Source organism: Anser brachyrhynchus (genome assembly GCF_964034855.1).
Source record: "Anser brachyrhynchus genome assembly, chromosome: 2".
NCBI lineage: Eukaryota > Metazoa > Chordata > Aves > Anseriformes > Anatidae > Anser > Anser brachyrhynchus.
In genome coordinates, this window is record NC_137695.1 from 83,161,382 (window position 1) to 83,178,432 (window position 17,051).

A 17,051-nucleotide genomic window follows, 5' to 3' on the forward strand; every position below is an offset into this window, starting at 1 on the left:
AGCAACAGATTGAATCCTGCCTTCAAAAACTAGTGAAAGAAGAAAACTTACATCCATGCATTCCCGGAGGTCTCTTACGTAAGCTTTTTCTGTCTGAATTAGCTCAGCCATAATAAACCTTAGGTGACAACAGAAAGACTAATCAAATCTCAGTCTGTTTAATCATTATGAATACATAATAACCAGAATACACACTTCTCATCAGGTTTTGCTTTTTCTACTGTTCTAGGAAAAATCTGAGAACTGAAATGCAACAAGAGGAAACAAATGAAGGCAACATGAGAGATAACATTCCTCCATTACTAATCAGTGCAAAAAGAAATGGGGAAGGAGATAGAAATTTTGTCAAATGCTTTTCCATTGCTGTATTGATTTAACTTATCCTCCCTCCTCCCCTTACACATATAATTCACATTAATTCTAAAAGGAAAAAAAAGTTATAAAGTGCAACGTGGCTTGGAAAGTTTAACATTCTGACATGCTCGAATTTTCTGTGAGAATGAGCATTGAATAAAAGGCAGTAGGAGCTAATGAATAGTATCATTCTCTTTTACTATTTATCTGATTTCTAAGCTCCCAGACGAGCCATGACAGTTGCTTCATTATCAGGATTGATTTATGCACTCTCATTGATTAAAAATAAATAAATTCATTACTCTTTCCTGCGGGCAGATTTTCGTTTTTCTTCATTAAGCTCATGAGCAGCATCGCGCAGTTTCACCTCTGACCCAGGGACACTGGCTGGGATTATATCCAGCTGCAAGCTTTTGCTCTTTATTAAAGAAAGGAAATATTAATTAAGACAAGAGAAAATGATAGCTAAATCAAATGCAAGCAAAGTTTGTTTTTTTTTTGCGTGTCTATCATCACACTCCAATTTCACTTACCGATTTATTGGAATCAGAGGAAATACCCAGAGCTTTCTCTAAAGAGGTCCTGTATTTCTCCATGCGCAGGGAAAAGTCTCTGTACCTCTTATCCACTGCTGTGACACATTTTTTAATCTCTGTTGCATGAGCATGCCCTTTTTCACAAAAGCCATCAGCCAGCTGTATCAACAACTTCACCCTCTCTTTGGTTTGCTATGAAAACAGGAAAATATCAAACAGTTACTAACTCTACCTGTCATGAAAGGGATCATTTTGCCTAACCTGCTACTAAGTACAGGTGGAGAAGCCATGAAAGGAGCTAGCTTCCTCCTCTCATCCCAGAACTTCTTTAAACAGATACCATTTTCTAAATACAAATGGCACAGGATGAATACAGAACTCCTTGGGTTTTACTGTTATATTAGAAGCTGGTTGTTTATTTTTCTTTCAAAAATGTGCTCCATATCTAACCCACAGACTAAATTCTGCTAGAAGAGCTTTGCAGAGCACTCTTATCTTCCTTGCACTAACATAAAAGGATTTTGATCCCATTGAAAGTATTTTCTTCACTACCACTGAAACACTGGTATTGGGCCAAGCCCACAAGGGCTCAGGAAACTTCCTCTCTTTTTACAAGGGCATCAATGAAATGCTGTGATAGATATTATTTTTGTTATACTCTTTACAATTTAATGGATATAGACCATATTCTTTACATTTTTTCATACCATGTTTTGCTGTCACATAGTTCTTAGATTCTAAAAGAACAAGAAACCACCACCAAATATGTAACTAAGTGCTTTTCCCAATTAACATGCTACCTAACACTATGCACTTTCTTTGTGTAAATCATAAATTATCCATAACATGACTTTATACGTCCACCTCTCTTTGATACCATGTCAGAGTAAAACATCCTGCCAGTGCCCTTGATAACAGAGAGTTAAGCAAAGCAGTTTATAAGAACTTGACTTTTTTTTTTTCATTCTTTTTTTTTGGTGGTGTTGTTTGTCCTTTCTTTTTTTCTTTTCTTTCTCTTTCCTTATGGTCACTCATCTAAGCACTTTTTTTCACCGTGGAATTCCAAGTGTAAGAGCAAGCCAGGGCTACTATTTCCTCCCAGCCAGTAATGAAACTCGTTGAAACAAGTAGGGAGTGGCACTAACAACATCCTCTCAAAAGGGGCACCAGCGTCATCCACTGACTGACAGAGGAAGTAATGGGGGCAGTGGTGCTCTGCATGCTGGATGGAATCCAACAGAACAAAGGCTGGAGCGAAACTCGGAAGAAAATCTGGGTTTGAAAAACAGATACGGTTTCTGTTCTTTCTGGATTCTTTTCTCCCTTTCCATGTCCCATGAACAACTCTATCTCCAAGTCTCTTCCCTTCTGAGGTAGTCCTTTAGAAAAATCAACTCGTTTACTTTTTTGAGCTCCTTGGAAGACTGTAGAGCCAAGAGTTGGAACAGGTGAGTTACAAAATGAAACACAAAGACTGACAAGTTTACGTAACCTCAGGTACTTTGGTCATGCACTAGTTGTTGTTTTTTCACATGTGAAAACTACTAAGCCTCACACGTAACATCTCCATCTCTGTATAGGCCTCCAGAAACAGAAAAGAAAATAATTCTGCCACGGTTCAAAAAGTTGCAGTAGAATCACAGAATATTTTAATAAAACGAATAACCTTAGCAGTAATGATTTTTCACTATCTGCTGTTTTTCTACTATGCTACAATTAAATTGTAGATGAATAATATGTCCTGTTGTGTTTTATATCATAAATGAACATTCAGTAATCCACAGACATAAGGATGTAAAAATGGAAATCAAAAGACCTCATGGTTTCCGTTTTTTTTAAGTCATTTTTAAACTATTTCACTACAATTCTGTCATAAGAAATTAACTGCACGTAGGGCTGGCTGATAGAGCTCCAGTAATACGGTGATTATTTTCTGATTATCTTGTTTTATTCCATTCCCAGAAGAAATACAGAAAGACAATGCAAATACACAAAGCTTCTTTGTGACATTCTTATTTAAGCTTTAAGACATTCTTACTGTGTTTTTTTGTTTGTTTGTTTTTTAAATGGTACATGGTTTTATTTATTTATTTTTATCCTTGTGGACAGAAAAACTGATCAGAGGGGGCAACTCTTTAAGGATACTTTTCTTAGAGCACAGACAACACCAAACTGAATGGGTGCAGTTGATACACCACTAAGAAGGGATACCAACCAAAGGGACCTGGCCAAGCTTGAGAAGTGGGCCCTAATGAGGTTCAACAAGTCCAAGCGCAAGGTGCTGCACCTGGGTCAGGGCAATCCCAGACATGAGCACAGACTGGGAGAAGAACTCATTGAGAGCAGCCCTGCAGAGAAGGACTTGCGGAATCTGATGCATGAAAAGCTCGACATGAGCCGGCAGTGCGTGTTTGCAGCCCAGAAGGCCGACTGCATCCTGGGCTGCATCACCAGAGGAGTGGCCAGCAGGTGGAGAGAGGTGATTGTCCCCCTCTGCTCTGCCCTCCTGAGGCCTCACTTGGAGTACTGTGCCCAGGTCTGGAGCTCCCAGCACAAGAAAGATGTGGACCTGTTAGAACGGGTCCAGTGGAGGGCCACAAAGTTGATCAGATGGCTGCTCTTATAAAAAAAAAAAAAAGGCTGAGAGCTGGAGATGTTCAGCCTGGAGATGAGAAGGCTCCGGGGAGACCTCATTGTGGCATTTCAGTACATAAAGGGGGGCTTATAAAAAAGATAGAATTTTTGCTCAGGCAGATAATAACAGAACAAGGGGGAATGGTTTTAAACTAAAAGAATGGAGATTTAGATTAGAGGTTAGGAGGAAATTCTTCACTCAGAGGGTGGTGAGGCATTGGAACAGGTTGACCAGAGAAGCTGTGCATGCCCCATCCCTGGAGGTGTTCAAGGCCAGTCTGGATGGGGCCCAGGACAACCTGATCAAGTGGGTGGTGTCCCTGCCCACGGTAGGGGGGTTGGAACTAGATCATTTTTGAGGACTCTTCCAACCCAACCCATTTTGTAATTCTATTTTACCTTTGCTGTGATCTGAAATTCTTCATGTTCTTTTAGCAGCTCTTGAGTGTGCTGGATACTGGAACCAGTGGAAGTATGTGTGGATAAATAAAACTCTCCATTGTCATGAATCCATTCCAGAGCCTAAATAAAGCAAGAATGAAGGAAAAATAAGAGAGAAGGCAATATACTTTTGCCAACAGAAACCAACTGTAAACAGCATTTCACAAACACAGATTGGTTATAGGTAAATTTTGCTCTACTCCACTTGAGGCAATTGTGTAATAGCTTTACAATATCAAACAGTTTGTAACTACAAAATAATTCACTTAGTCTACGAAGCAGTGCTTCAGGGATTAAAGAAAAACAACTGGCATACGAACCTGGTAACTTCAGGGAAGTCCACTATTACATTAGTAGTCTACTGTTAAATGGTTTTAACTGACTGTATTTACAGTTTCATTAATGTACTCCTTAAACAAGCAAAAATAACTTTTTTGGTTCAACACAGGACAGCTGAACTTGAACATAAATGCGTGTTTTCCCAACCTATAAAAATTCATGCAAGACTGACAAATGTATAGGCTATACTTCTTCTATGCACTTAAGATTTAACTATTGTTTCACTCTTTGGTTGACATGTATTCCAGCCTCACAAAGTATTATCATACTTTGTAGTATTACCATACTTTGTAGTTTAACCTGCAGCAAAGGAAGAACGGTGGGATGTATCAGTTCAATTAACGTATGTAGAGGTAAAAGGCGACAGTAAACAGTAAAACACAGTATTTTGTTATTGAAACTGAATTATCTATGACCTGCAAGCTAAAATTGTTTCCCTTCTACATCCTAGCACCTTATTTTCTTACTATTATGAACCATGCTGATCCATGTTATGATTTGTGTTCTGCCCACATTAATATTCACTGCCCTTTTACACAAACTCAATTGTTGCAATGAATCCTTCTCCCTTTTACCACAAAAAAGTGAGTCCTTTCAACAAGCAGCCACTTAGCACTAAAATCAAAAACGTAAAACGACTTGACAATGCAAATCTTCAATTACAACTCTTAATACAGGCTGCTACGACAGGATGCAGAGGCACACACACTTAGAAACTTCTTAGCTCTGACATATTAACTGTTCAATGAATTTAGTACTGTTTGGCTAGAACACTCACCGTCAATGCCTGAATGTTAAAGACTGTAAGGGTGTACCAGGATGCTATTTACCCGGTCACATACTAGTGCAGATGCAAGCCTCAAGAGATGGGCCTGCACTTTTCAAGTGCCATTGACGGAAACAAGCCAACAACTCTTTGACTGGGATCAAGAAGAGGTGCACATCAGCTGGCCACCTGCACAATGTCTCTTGTCATTCTAACGTCAAACTTTGCAGGTGAAGACCGATGTAGACAATAAGCACATTAAAGGTTGATGCTATAAACAATGCTTATTTTGATACTTCTTGCTTTTCACTTTTAGCCTCCACTTTTTTTTTTTTTTTGTGGGTTTATTACACAGTGCTGGAATGAGTGACAAACAAAATTTTCCCTCTGCAAGTGTCACCCTTTCATTACTTCTTGGCAGCTCTGTAGAGTCATGTGACCAGAAGTTAATCTTGATGTTAATTCCTACAGTTTAAGTCCGCTTGTTTCATGTGAAGGTCAGGATTGTATGCTGGAATCATAGAATCACAGAATGGTTGAGGTTGGAAGGGACCTCTGGAGATCATCTGGTCCAACCCCCCTGCCGAGCAGGATCACCTAGCACATATTTCACAGGATGGCATCCAGGCGGGTTTTGAATATCTCCAAAGAAGGAGACTCTACAACCTCTCTGTCCAAGCTGTTTCAGTGCTCTGTCATCCTTACAGTAAAGGAATGTTTCCTCACATTCAGCCGGAACTTCCTGTGTTTCAGTTTGTGCCCACTGCCTCTTGTCCTGTCGCTGGGCACCACTGAAGAGTCCAGCCCCATCCTCTTGACACCCACCCTTCAGATATTTGTACACATTGATAAGATCCCCTCTAAGTCTTCTCTTCACCAAGCTAAAATGTATAGAGAGGCACATCAGCTACACGAACTGGAAAAAATCAGTTTAGAGACCAGGTGAGCCCTTAATTCTGGAATGATAAGTCATTCTATCATTTTCCTTGCAAACTATTGTGGTATCTGTTTCCATAGCAGGGCACATAGTTCTGAAAGCACAAATCATGGGTTCTTCCAACTTCCAAACAAAAGCCATAATAAAGATAGCAGTATTTCCCATTTATGGCTAATCGGTATGGAGTGCCAATAAACGTGGCAGTGACTAAACTGAAAGTTGCTGCAAAACGGGATTTACAATGAAAACGCTGACAGATCTTTATCTCTGGTGTTTGACCATTACTCACTAATCTCTGTTCAAAAGCAATCAGGTCATGTGCTTGGCAGAGGTTGAAGTTAAGGTCATTCACAACCCGGGAAGAGGGGTTGGAGTGGGGGTGTTGTAGTTTTTAATTGTTGTTTTAAAGGCTTATTCATTTTTAACTTCACTCCAGGATTTAACTTGCATTACTTTCTTTGTGAAGTCATGAAAGACAGGCTTCAGAAACCTTTCAAGATCAAAACAGACCACTAGTAATTAAGCCTCTGCCTACATTGGCTGTTGGAAAGAAATAAAAGATTAGCTTTTAGAGTCCTTTAAAATATGTCTAACTATATTTTGCACTATGGGCGTTGTGTTCTTTTTTGCGGAACAGGAACAGATTAGCTTCCTTTCTTTGTCCTATATCCAGTTTTAAAAAAAAAAAGAGCTGCCGATCATTCCAGTTACCGATTTTGCCTTGGAACCCCCCAGCTTATTTTTATGGCTTCCATTATGATTAGTAAAGTCGATTTTTTTCAGCTGTAATTATTTAATGGTTATTTCCAGACTGCTAAATTCAACAAAATATAAGAAGTTGGACCTACCATGCAAATACACAAAAACTGCAAAGACTTTTGCAGTCATTCAATTACACTGTTTAATGAATTACCCAACTTCTGTTTTCTAGATTAGGTTAATCTAGATTAATTAGATTCCCTCCTACCCCTAACCATCTGAGAAATATGTTGCTGTCTGTTATTTCCCTGATCAAATTAAGTGTGTTTGTGTAAAAGTTAACAAGCATAACAATTTGTCAACACAAGCTTGAAGAAATGAGACTAGGCAGTATCAGATCAAGCTGGCAGAAGCTACCTTTAAATTACAGCAATAAAGACCAGCTGCCTCAGCAGATTTAGTTGTTCTGTATTAAAGGAACAGCAAATAATTCATCTTACTTTCTATTTAATTATTGATCTTTCAGGCATTTGGAATACTGAAGTCAATGGCAAATTTGCAATTATAGGACAAGTTAGTCCATGTCAAACCTTAATCACACTGAAGAGAATTTTTACATACAACCCTCACCTGTTTGGCACTTCTTTCAAACACCACATACTGTTGGCATTGATCAAGACGTCTTTTACGCATGGTCCAATAATGCAACACACGGTTTTCCCGCTGGAAGAGCTCATTCAAGATATCTGAAAGGAAGACAAACAGTTTCAACAGAGGTTATGACAAACAATTTTGAAACATACCAGAATCAGTGGAAGTAGTTTACACTGTAGAATTGGTAAGTGTTACTCTTTTACTGTATTTTGCTCTTTTTCATAATGTTCGTGAAATATTCAGTGCTCCTTTTTCATTACTACTTAGAGAAACACTAGTTAAAGAAACTAGAAATGTAACTGAAACCTATTCATGACACCTTTTCTTCTATCAGACGCTTTTCATACAGGGATTGCCACTGTTTATAAGAGCTCAAAACTTAGTATGACAAAGATAGTTCTTTAAGGATTTGCTCAGAAACAGTGAGCATGCACAAGCATATGCTTAAAGGCTCATATTAACCACAGAATAGTTTTTTTCTTTTCTGAATATACAAGTTTCCTATAAAGTATTTTTACAATTTAATATATATGGGTAAATATATAAGCTTAGCTCACTACAATAACAAATGCCACATATTCAAACATTATATAGAAGAACAAGAAAAAAAACACGACAAAACAACAGTATAATTGAGAATGCTGACTTGCTCAAATATCAATGTTCACTGAGCCTCGACAGAATTTCCAGGTAATCAAATAATTAACTCCACAATTTGCTACTCCATTTCTGAGTATCAGAAACTGTCTAGCATTGAGAATTGCATCCAAATTATACTGTTAACCTGCAATTCCATGTGTCTGGCTTATAAGTTCTTTGATGGCAAAGGCTTTTTGCTTACAATATGCTGCAGAGCTTATCTGAACTCTGCTTCTTTAATGCTTATTGGTTTTTATTTCAAATAAATAAATCCTAGCAGTTTTCTTGTGAAGCTCACTTTACCCACTGTTTCTTTCAGAACAGCAACCCTAGTGGATTTTGTAGATACTGCAAACCCAGATGGCAAACTGAAACTCATAGGAATGGGGAATCGCAAGATCTCTGTCAGGTGATTCTGTTGGAAGTGCAAAGAACCCAAAGGGAACCCTCCACCATTTGAAAGAAACAGAAGAGACGACAAAAAAGGCTTATCCTCCACAGCAATGCTCTACTTGTTTTTCTACAGACACCCACAACCGGGTATTTTCAATGAATACTAATGAAGAGTCTTAGGTGCTAGACCTCTGAACATCTTTGCGTCCCCCAGCCCCATGGTGCTGGTCCACCACGTCCGAACTTGCAAAAGCTAACAACTCAGAGAAATGGTTTGACAGATAAGCTCAAAGGCAGCCTGAAGGGAAAAACATCTCTCCCTATCTATGGGTGAGCTGGGAACAATTACAATCACCTGCTACTGCCTTCCTGAGGATTATGAAACCTGGCTGCAGTGCTGCCAATATCTTCCTGCTTGGAAATACTGTAGTCCCATTTGACATGGAGCGCTGAGATCACCCAGAATTTGCTTTTCGTTGGAGTCTGGTAACTGCAGCCAATGTTTTATTCCTGCTGGGCAGGCTACCCTCAAACATGCCTCAACTAATCTGTCCCCTTGCCAAGTCATGAGCTGATCTGCTATATGCAACGCTGCCTCGCTGCCTCACCTGCTTTCTCAGTTTTATTTCTGCCTTAGGCCACCTCTGAAACGCTTGCACAGAACACACACCAGATTTCTGGGGGACTACCATTATATAATGTAATAAACCCAAACAGACACCATATAAAAAGAGACATCTTGATAATGACGCAAGTGAAGTAATTCTGATACACAGCAAGTAAGGTGAATTTAGCTAATTGAAACAGCACTTGTTCTGTGAGGACATGATACAGATGGCAAGCCAGTGAGAGACATTTGGCTGAGTCCCATTAATGTTACTGCCATTAATTTCTTGGACTGACAAGGAATAGAACACTTTTTATAAAATAACTGTAAGAAGTTATAGAATGTAGACTTTCAATATCAGGTTTAGATGAGCAGCTCTACCTATTTCAAGCCTTCTGAACTGTTGTTTTCTTTAGTTCCAACATTTGTTAGGATACCAAAGTAGTTCCTAAGCTTTCAATTTATTCTGGCTCTATCAGCTGAAATCTCTTGGAGCTTGTCTCTACACATCTTGCACTATCAGATTATCTAAAAATATGAGCAACACTAGACCAAAGTTCCTTCATCTACGATGTTCACCTGTAGCCTGTGAAGCAGAGGCAAGAAAAAAGCACATGAAACTAGCAGCAGAAGGCAAGATGAAGATGCTCTGTTTCTGAGCTTACAACTATTGTCACTGGCTGAATCCACCTGCCACAACAAAGTTTCAGGCCACTACTACTTCATAAAAATTGGCTTTGGCATGGTGTCTGATACAGAATTTGTACAGCTGTAACGACACGTCAAGAAAATTATTTACACTGGTATGAAGGGACAGAATGACATCTTTCAGAGTTCAGTATCATTGTGATTACTGTTTCCCAAGAAGAATGTGTTTAGCTAAACTTTGCCTGTATTAACAGATTGCTTTTCTAGATATTTTAACCTGCGTCTGGAAACAAGGATCAAGTCTGCCACTGAATAATGTATGTTAATTTGCTTTTTTGTTTGTTTTAAAAAAAAGTTCAGCAGTTCTGCAGAAACTCAAGGGTTACTCCATTTTATAAACAGTTCTTTTTAGTGTCTGAATACTATATAATGAGCACAGTCTAACACATTATTTCATTTTGTTGAAACAGAGGGTGCATCTGTTCTGCAGGACCATTACACACACTCGTACTCAGATGTATTCTTGAAATAAACGCTGTACTCTTTTCAATCCTATCTACTATCTATTTAGAAAAGAGATTAAAAGAAACTACTGTTCTGAAATGTAATTATTTTTAAGGACATTAGCAAAGACTTCTCTACTTTTCCCTCATTTGAACACATTTATCTTTCTCAGAATGACTGTTTCTGCACAAAACAGCTTTTGGAACCAAATCTTAAAGTTTGCCTACAAGTCCTAATACTTTTTTTCTTACACTCAAGAAACATTATAGCTCAACTTTCTGTTTGCTTCTGCTTTGATTTTGTTTTCTGCTACTAAGAGAAGAGCTAATTGACAAATGTCATTAACAATTTTTCACTATTGATACGACCTGCATCTGCACAGAAATTTTGTCTTATGCGGTTCTATAAATGTTGATGTCTTGAGGATAGGGGGGAAATAATCCTTTGTCTTATTTGCACATGCGAAAAGTTTCAACAGACACAATCTAATTATTTCCCTACAAATGTCCAATACTCTATTATCTCTCCAAGAAGAAAAAATCAACACAGGGAGATTTTCAATTTGAGTACCATCAGATACATAGATGAGCTTAACAAACTTTTTTCCTGTTATAGGAAAATGAAGAAAGTGAGCATGTCCTTTTCTGGTAGAATCAAAAAATAATTTAGAGTGGAAGTGACCTCTGGAGATCACCTGTTCCAACGTCCCCCTCAAAGCAAGATTAACTTCAAAATTGTTCAGGGACTTGTTCAAATGAATTTTAAAATTTCCAAAAAACTCCACCACCTCTCTGGGCTACCTGTTCTGCTCGGTGCTTTCTCACTCCCTGCTGTAACACTTTTTGCTTATATCCATTCAAAATTTTCTATTAGGACCAAAAAATTACAGCAAGGTCCTAATGCTGTGTTCCTCTGAGTTTGGCTCCACCTTCTGCATAACTCCCTTTGGATAGCCGCAAACAGCAATTAGGCAATTTGACTTAGACTTCTCTGTTTCTAAGTCTGTAGCACTGACAAGTGTTCAGCCACAGGTTCAAAATGCATGAAGCAGTACATGACTAGCAAATAAGCTATTAAAATGCAGTATTTATTTCTGAATGTCTCCTACTAATCTCCGTTCTGCCTACTTCACCCACCATTTATGCACACCCTACTAATTTCTGTTGTTTTGCCACTTTCATCCCTGAAAACCCTACAGATTTCTGTCTCTAGTCCATTCCCTACAACACAAGTTACACCTCAAAGCTGCACTATGTTGAATTAGTCCTACCAAAAGCCAAGCCCCACATAATGGTTCTTTCCTGCCTCATCTCAGCTACTACTTATCTAAACAAGATATTTAAATATGATGTCAGTTATCCTATACTTCATCAAGTTCCTTAAAACTGGTTCAGCTATATGAAGAGCCCAAGGGCATCATTCTAGGGATTGCCCTGGCATTCCTGAGGAACTCACAGAATGCACCACACCAGTAGACTGAGTAAGCTTCAAGTGATCAGCAGCTCCCTTTCGGCTTCAGACCAAACATTATCACATGGAAGTTTACTATCTCATTCTCTAAACAAAAGCAGCACATCTGAGTTTCAAATTGCAAGAAGATCAAGCGTAAGCAGGAGATAAATAAATTCAGAGCAAATTCATTTGGGTATAAGAAAATTTGATGACTGTCAGCTCTTTCAAAGTGTGAGAACAATTTTAATTAATTCCTGTTAAGCCTCACAGAACCATTTCCACTTGTGCAGGCTTCAGTCCCCCAGCATCACACACACCACAGCACATGATCATTGCACTCTTTGGATGAGAAAAAAAAAAAAGAATAAGAACAAGAATCCCCTTACTTTTGACTTGCTGTTCAGGTGCTTTAATGTGTGTCACCATCCCTGGCATGTTTACGCTATTCCTGTGCAGGTATTTCAGGAAGACATCGGCATTCCTCCGGGCCAGCGTGCAAGCCTAGAGAGTCAGCAGTATTATTTTCTTCCAAGATGTACACATATGCATCCAACAGAGATGAAGGACCTTCCTCTCCCCCTTTTTGCGTATTCCCCCCCTTAAGAAGCGTTGCCTATTAAATTCTTCTACAAGTAAGCCAACCCAACCATTAAAATTGTTTCCCCAATAAATAATCCTTACTTATCTGGCAGGAAAAAAAAAAAAACCACCTAAAAACTGAAACAAAAAACCCAACCAAACAAAATGATACTAGTTTTTATCTGAAGATCCTGGAAAGCAATTACCTGCTTTAGAGCTTTCAGCATGACTCAGAGCTCATAGTTTGTTTTGTGTATGTGCCACTTGAAATGATTTATTGCATAAACAGAGTGCACATGCTTATGACATCACCTGGATATTCTAAAACATCCACCAATACTTTACACAAAAAGTAATTGCTTAGCTGAAGTGAAACCAAAAGTGCTAAAATATTAAGACATGTCCTTTAAAGGCCTTGAGAACTTTGAGTCCTCTCAGCTGTACTGCCAACGCTCAGCTCAGCTGCCTTCTTCATCTTAATGCACATCAAGTACTATATATGGTCTGGCTGCCTTATTTCTAATAATCAGAACATGAAATGCTGCTTTAAATTGGTTAGATGCAGTAACAAAGATACCAAGCAATTTCTCAAATTATTTTAACCCAAAGACTGGAAATTCACATGCCCGCTGCTGAAAGATGCATTTGACAGCATACTTAGAGCTACGCTAATACATTTTTGAATGTTCTCATCTGTGCACTGAGAACAAAAAGGCTTTTAGTAAAACTAAGTTATATACTGTGAAGTCTTTCAAGGCGATACTGGAAAAAGCCTTTAGTTATAGGCTTAGTCATGCTGCTTTGCAAGCATCCGTTACACTTTTATTCAGTATGATCAATAACTCTCTTCATTAGGGCATTAGCTAGAATAAAAAACCTTTAATTTATCTGCAGACTATTACACAATCCCAACTACTCCCAGATGCTCGTCTAGTAATTTTCTTCTTTCTGTACTGTAGGCCAAGTACAACTAAGAGTTGCTCTGATACACAGGCAGTAATGACAGTATGTGACTGTCACTTCTTTTCCAAAGCAGCAGCTTTTAACTATTCTTTACAATGACAGTTGCTCCAAGCTGTGATTCCCAATTCAACTTCAGTCACAGTGGGAGACCTGACATCTATTGAAGTTCCACAGGAAATACATTTATAAGGCTGGCCACAATTTTATGAACTTGGCTATACTCTCTTATTCACTGTCAGAAGTGGTTAACATGCCACTTACCACATTTTGTGGTTCAGAACATGTACATAGCTTAGCTTTTGACTAGACACTGCTCCATTGCTTTCCATGCACGTTTCAGCGCTGTAATAGTGAGTGTTTGACTGCACGCTTTCTAAGACACGGAAGACCACAAAAAGTGACAAAACCTACCTTCAGGAATGCCTCCTTCTGTTCCAGGTGTTTGCTTATCATGGGTGTAACATGATCTGTTTCAGAGTTGGGACCCAGTTTGTCTGCTCCCCCACACCAGTCCTCTTCTCGCTTATATTCTTGCTCCAGGCTTTCCAGCACGCTGCACACCTATCGGGCAGAAGGAGTCCAACTTGCATGTAATTCAGTACAACAAAAATTTGAAATGCAGGACAGAAAAACTGAAAACTGATCTATCCCTTACATACATCTTCTGACATATTTTTACTGGGACTTAAGGGAAGGTAACCAACGTTGGCTTTAGGTTTGCAAGCATTGGCCTTCTTAGGTGGAATTGCTCAGGATGCTCTCTCTGAAGTTGCTCTTCTTTCCCAGCCTCTGCGACTGCAAAGTTCAGGATAAGCTTTCCACATGATTGCAGAGGAAGCAACCTTGCCAATATTCCCACTAACTCTTCTGCTGACAAGTCAAATAAAGCTGATTTTTCTCTGACTCTCATATAAAACACAACATTAACCATCTGCAGTAGTTCCATTAAAACCTCTGTGTAACTTGCTTGTGGTTTAAGCAAAACTTCTTGATACAAGCAGTAATTAAACTAAGCACTTGTATTCCTGTTTTATTTCGGAAATGTTTTACAAGCCTTTTTCTTGATTAAAATAAGAATCTGGGGAACATTAAAGGCCAGAGAGACAGAAGAGGCTGACAAAGATTTGAGTCTTCACCAACAACCACTGCACTTTGGTAATCTTTGAATTTTTCTAATTGAAGTGAGTGTAGCCAGAAAAATTACACTGTAGCCTCCAAGTAGTTAGTGCAATTTGTCTACTACTCTTTTAAAACCATGATTTCTGTTTCTAAGGCAGCTGGGAAAATAATTTGCTTTTTGAATTTTTTGTATTTTATGATTGCATTTCATTGTTATCAAATCGGTAAACATAACCAAATCCAGCCAACCCATTTTTTTGACACCGCGCTGAAGAATTTACCAAGGCTGACACAGCTCATATAGCATTTCTGTACCTGTTCAGAAGTTTTATAGAAGGCAACAGAGGCATTCACAAGCTTGAGACGGTCCTCCATCTTCAGCATCAGTTGTTGCCAATGGGAAGCAACCTTCTCTGCACACTCCCTGATCATATCCATGTCATAGTGATTAGCCTGCAGCATTGCCTCTGCTTTCTGCTGAACCTGTAGGGCACTTTGATGCGTTTTCTGACAAGAGATGAAAATTCAGGGGTTCAGTAAAGCATTTGAGTTCATTTTCTTGAAGACCTCAAAGGCTCACATTTCCGCTGTGTCAGTGACACTTCTACACGCGCACACACATACTCATAAACTAAAAATAGCTGTCTAATATTAGTCACTGCATGACTTCATTATGCAAACACAAGGAAAATAAATCCTATGGAGATTTACCAGCAAATCAACAATGATTAGCAGACTACAATAAAAGCCGACTGCAAAGCATTAATCACACATCTCATCTCTATGTCACAGTAAAATTCTTTATAACCATGAATTCCAGGTTGATTTTCTTTCCCTTCATCATAAGGAGGGAAAAAAAGATGGAAGGGATTTATCTTATTTTGGTCTGATTGCTATTTCTGTCCTCACAGCTTTAAGGCAGTCTATTGCAAATTAGTACTGAACCAAGATGCAAGCATGTAGGACAATAAAAAAGACAACTCTCTCCAGTCTTTAGAAGAAAAATTTTTAACTTTAGTTCTCCATATAAACATATACTTTCCTAAATTCTTCAACACTTAACTATATTAAGTATGATTACATCTGAGTCCAGAATGACACAGAAAACACAGAGTTTAACCTTCCTAGTCACTTATCCTTAAATTGACAAACAGCTAGAGGTCACATGATTCTTATACTTCAGAGTTACCGAAGCTTTCGAAACGAGAGTACATATAGCTCAAACTGTTAAAAAAAAAAAAGAAAAAAAAGAGAAACACAGAGCTCCACAAAATGGCATAAGAACACGGAACTATTACTGCAAGACAGTACTTCTGAAAATGAAAATAGTTTTCCCAAAGAAACATAACATTGGTTACATTTTCAGCAAAAGTTCTTTAAAAAGCATACTATATGTAACCAATGTCACCACAAATCCCTCAATAGTGCATATAAATCAATATTACTGTGTTCCAGTCTTAAGATCTCTGTACAATTTTTGCACAGAGATGACCAGTCCAATATATTTAGTTTGAAATCAAAGCAGGAGGAAGGACACTTCACCACACAAATTTCAGTAAAACTTACCATTGAACAAAAATGGAAACATAAAAAGACCATATCATAATACACTGCATAAATGGTTGTTGTTCTTTAATCGGAATACATACAATTCATGTGTGCTGTTTCATTTATTCTCAACCTTAACACCTAGTTTTATATTGTTGTATTCTAAAAAAGGGAAACACCATTTTCAGTAAAGCTGCTGTTAACAGACTTACTTGATTTATATTTTAACTTTTTTATTCTTCTCCAATCAAAAAATTACCACTTTACAATGTTGCAAAAAAGGCACCAAGAAGAGGTGGTCGTCTGGCATTGCAGCTCCAAAACAAGAAAAAAAGAACATGAACAAAAACCCCAGCTTCCCAATAAGTGTTTTTTATCTCTTTGCCATAAGATGATTTCAATACTCCAGCGTTAACCCACCAGTATGAAAAGGGAAAGAAGAGATACACCTCCTTAGGACGATGCTGTTTACAGAGACTCATGAACAGTAATAGAGAACTTCTTAGATACGGTCACTGAAATGGTGCTTTTACCTCTATTGCATGTTGAAACTGCTCATGTTCCCTCTGTAACTGTTCTGCTTCCTGCAAAGAGCTAGCAGTGATAAGGCCAGCATTTAGCATTGACTCCCCATTTCGGATCCAGCCCAAAACCTGTAACAAAGGAGAAGACCTTAAAATACACAATTCCACTGCCAGCCAGCAAGAAAAGCATCATTGCTAGGGACTAAACCATTTATGGACACATGTGGTTCTGAAATTGATGCCTAAATCATTTATTATACATTTACAGTGAGCAATATATATGTAATATAACACAGGCAATGACATTCACTTTAATTGCCTGTTTCGTTTAGCTGACAACTTGTATGTTTCAGTCGACTATTACATGTTTGTGGGTTCATTTTTTACTGAAGCAAGGTTGCACTTCTGAATGTCACTTATGCCACCTGGAAAACAGAATAAAGTTACAAGTAATATTTCCTGAAGAGCCAGTGTCAGTCATGTAAATTGAGGACATGCAGCTTAGTAAAAAGAGAGCAAATAATTCAGAATATTAACGTTGAGAAAAACATGACCGTTAAGTGTTTTCTAATTGCTTGAATGTTTTTGTTTTTCAGGAAGTGCCTTCTTGACTCGTCCACTAAAACCCCAAGAATTCCAGGATGGGGAGAAGCCTCAGGAGGCCACCTAGTGCATTCCTCACCAACAGCAGCAACGTGTAACCTTAAGGCCTCCC

At 38.4% G+C, this 17,051-nt stretch overlaps 1 protein-coding gene across 1 annotated transcript in view; it reads right to left on the minus strand.

Moving 5' to 3' along the window:
- Nucleotides 1-17,051, minus strand: part of TRIO (trio Rho guanine nucleotide exchange factor) — a 256,422-nt gene that overhangs the window by 99,094 nt on the left and 140,277 nt on the right. Inside the window, exons 16-24 of the mRNA XM_080579300.1 lie at nt 16,346-16,465; nt 14,580-14,771; nt 13,557-13,706; nt 11,990-12,104; nt 7,337-7,452; nt 3,924-4,046; nt 888-1,082; nt 657-772; nt 52-118 (exon numbers count right to left, since the gene is read on the minus strand). Of these exons, the coding sequence (XP_080435426.1) occupies nt 52-118; nt 657-772; nt 888-1,082; nt 3,924-4,046; nt 7,337-7,452; nt 11,990-12,104; nt 13,557-13,706; nt 14,580-14,771; nt 16,346-16,465 (1,194 nt within the window). The remainder of the gene's footprint in view (nt 1-51; nt 119-656; nt 773-887; nt 1,083-3,923; nt 4,047-7,336; nt 7,453-11,989; nt 12,105-13,556; nt 13,707-14,579; nt 14,772-16,345; nt 16,466-17,051) is intronic.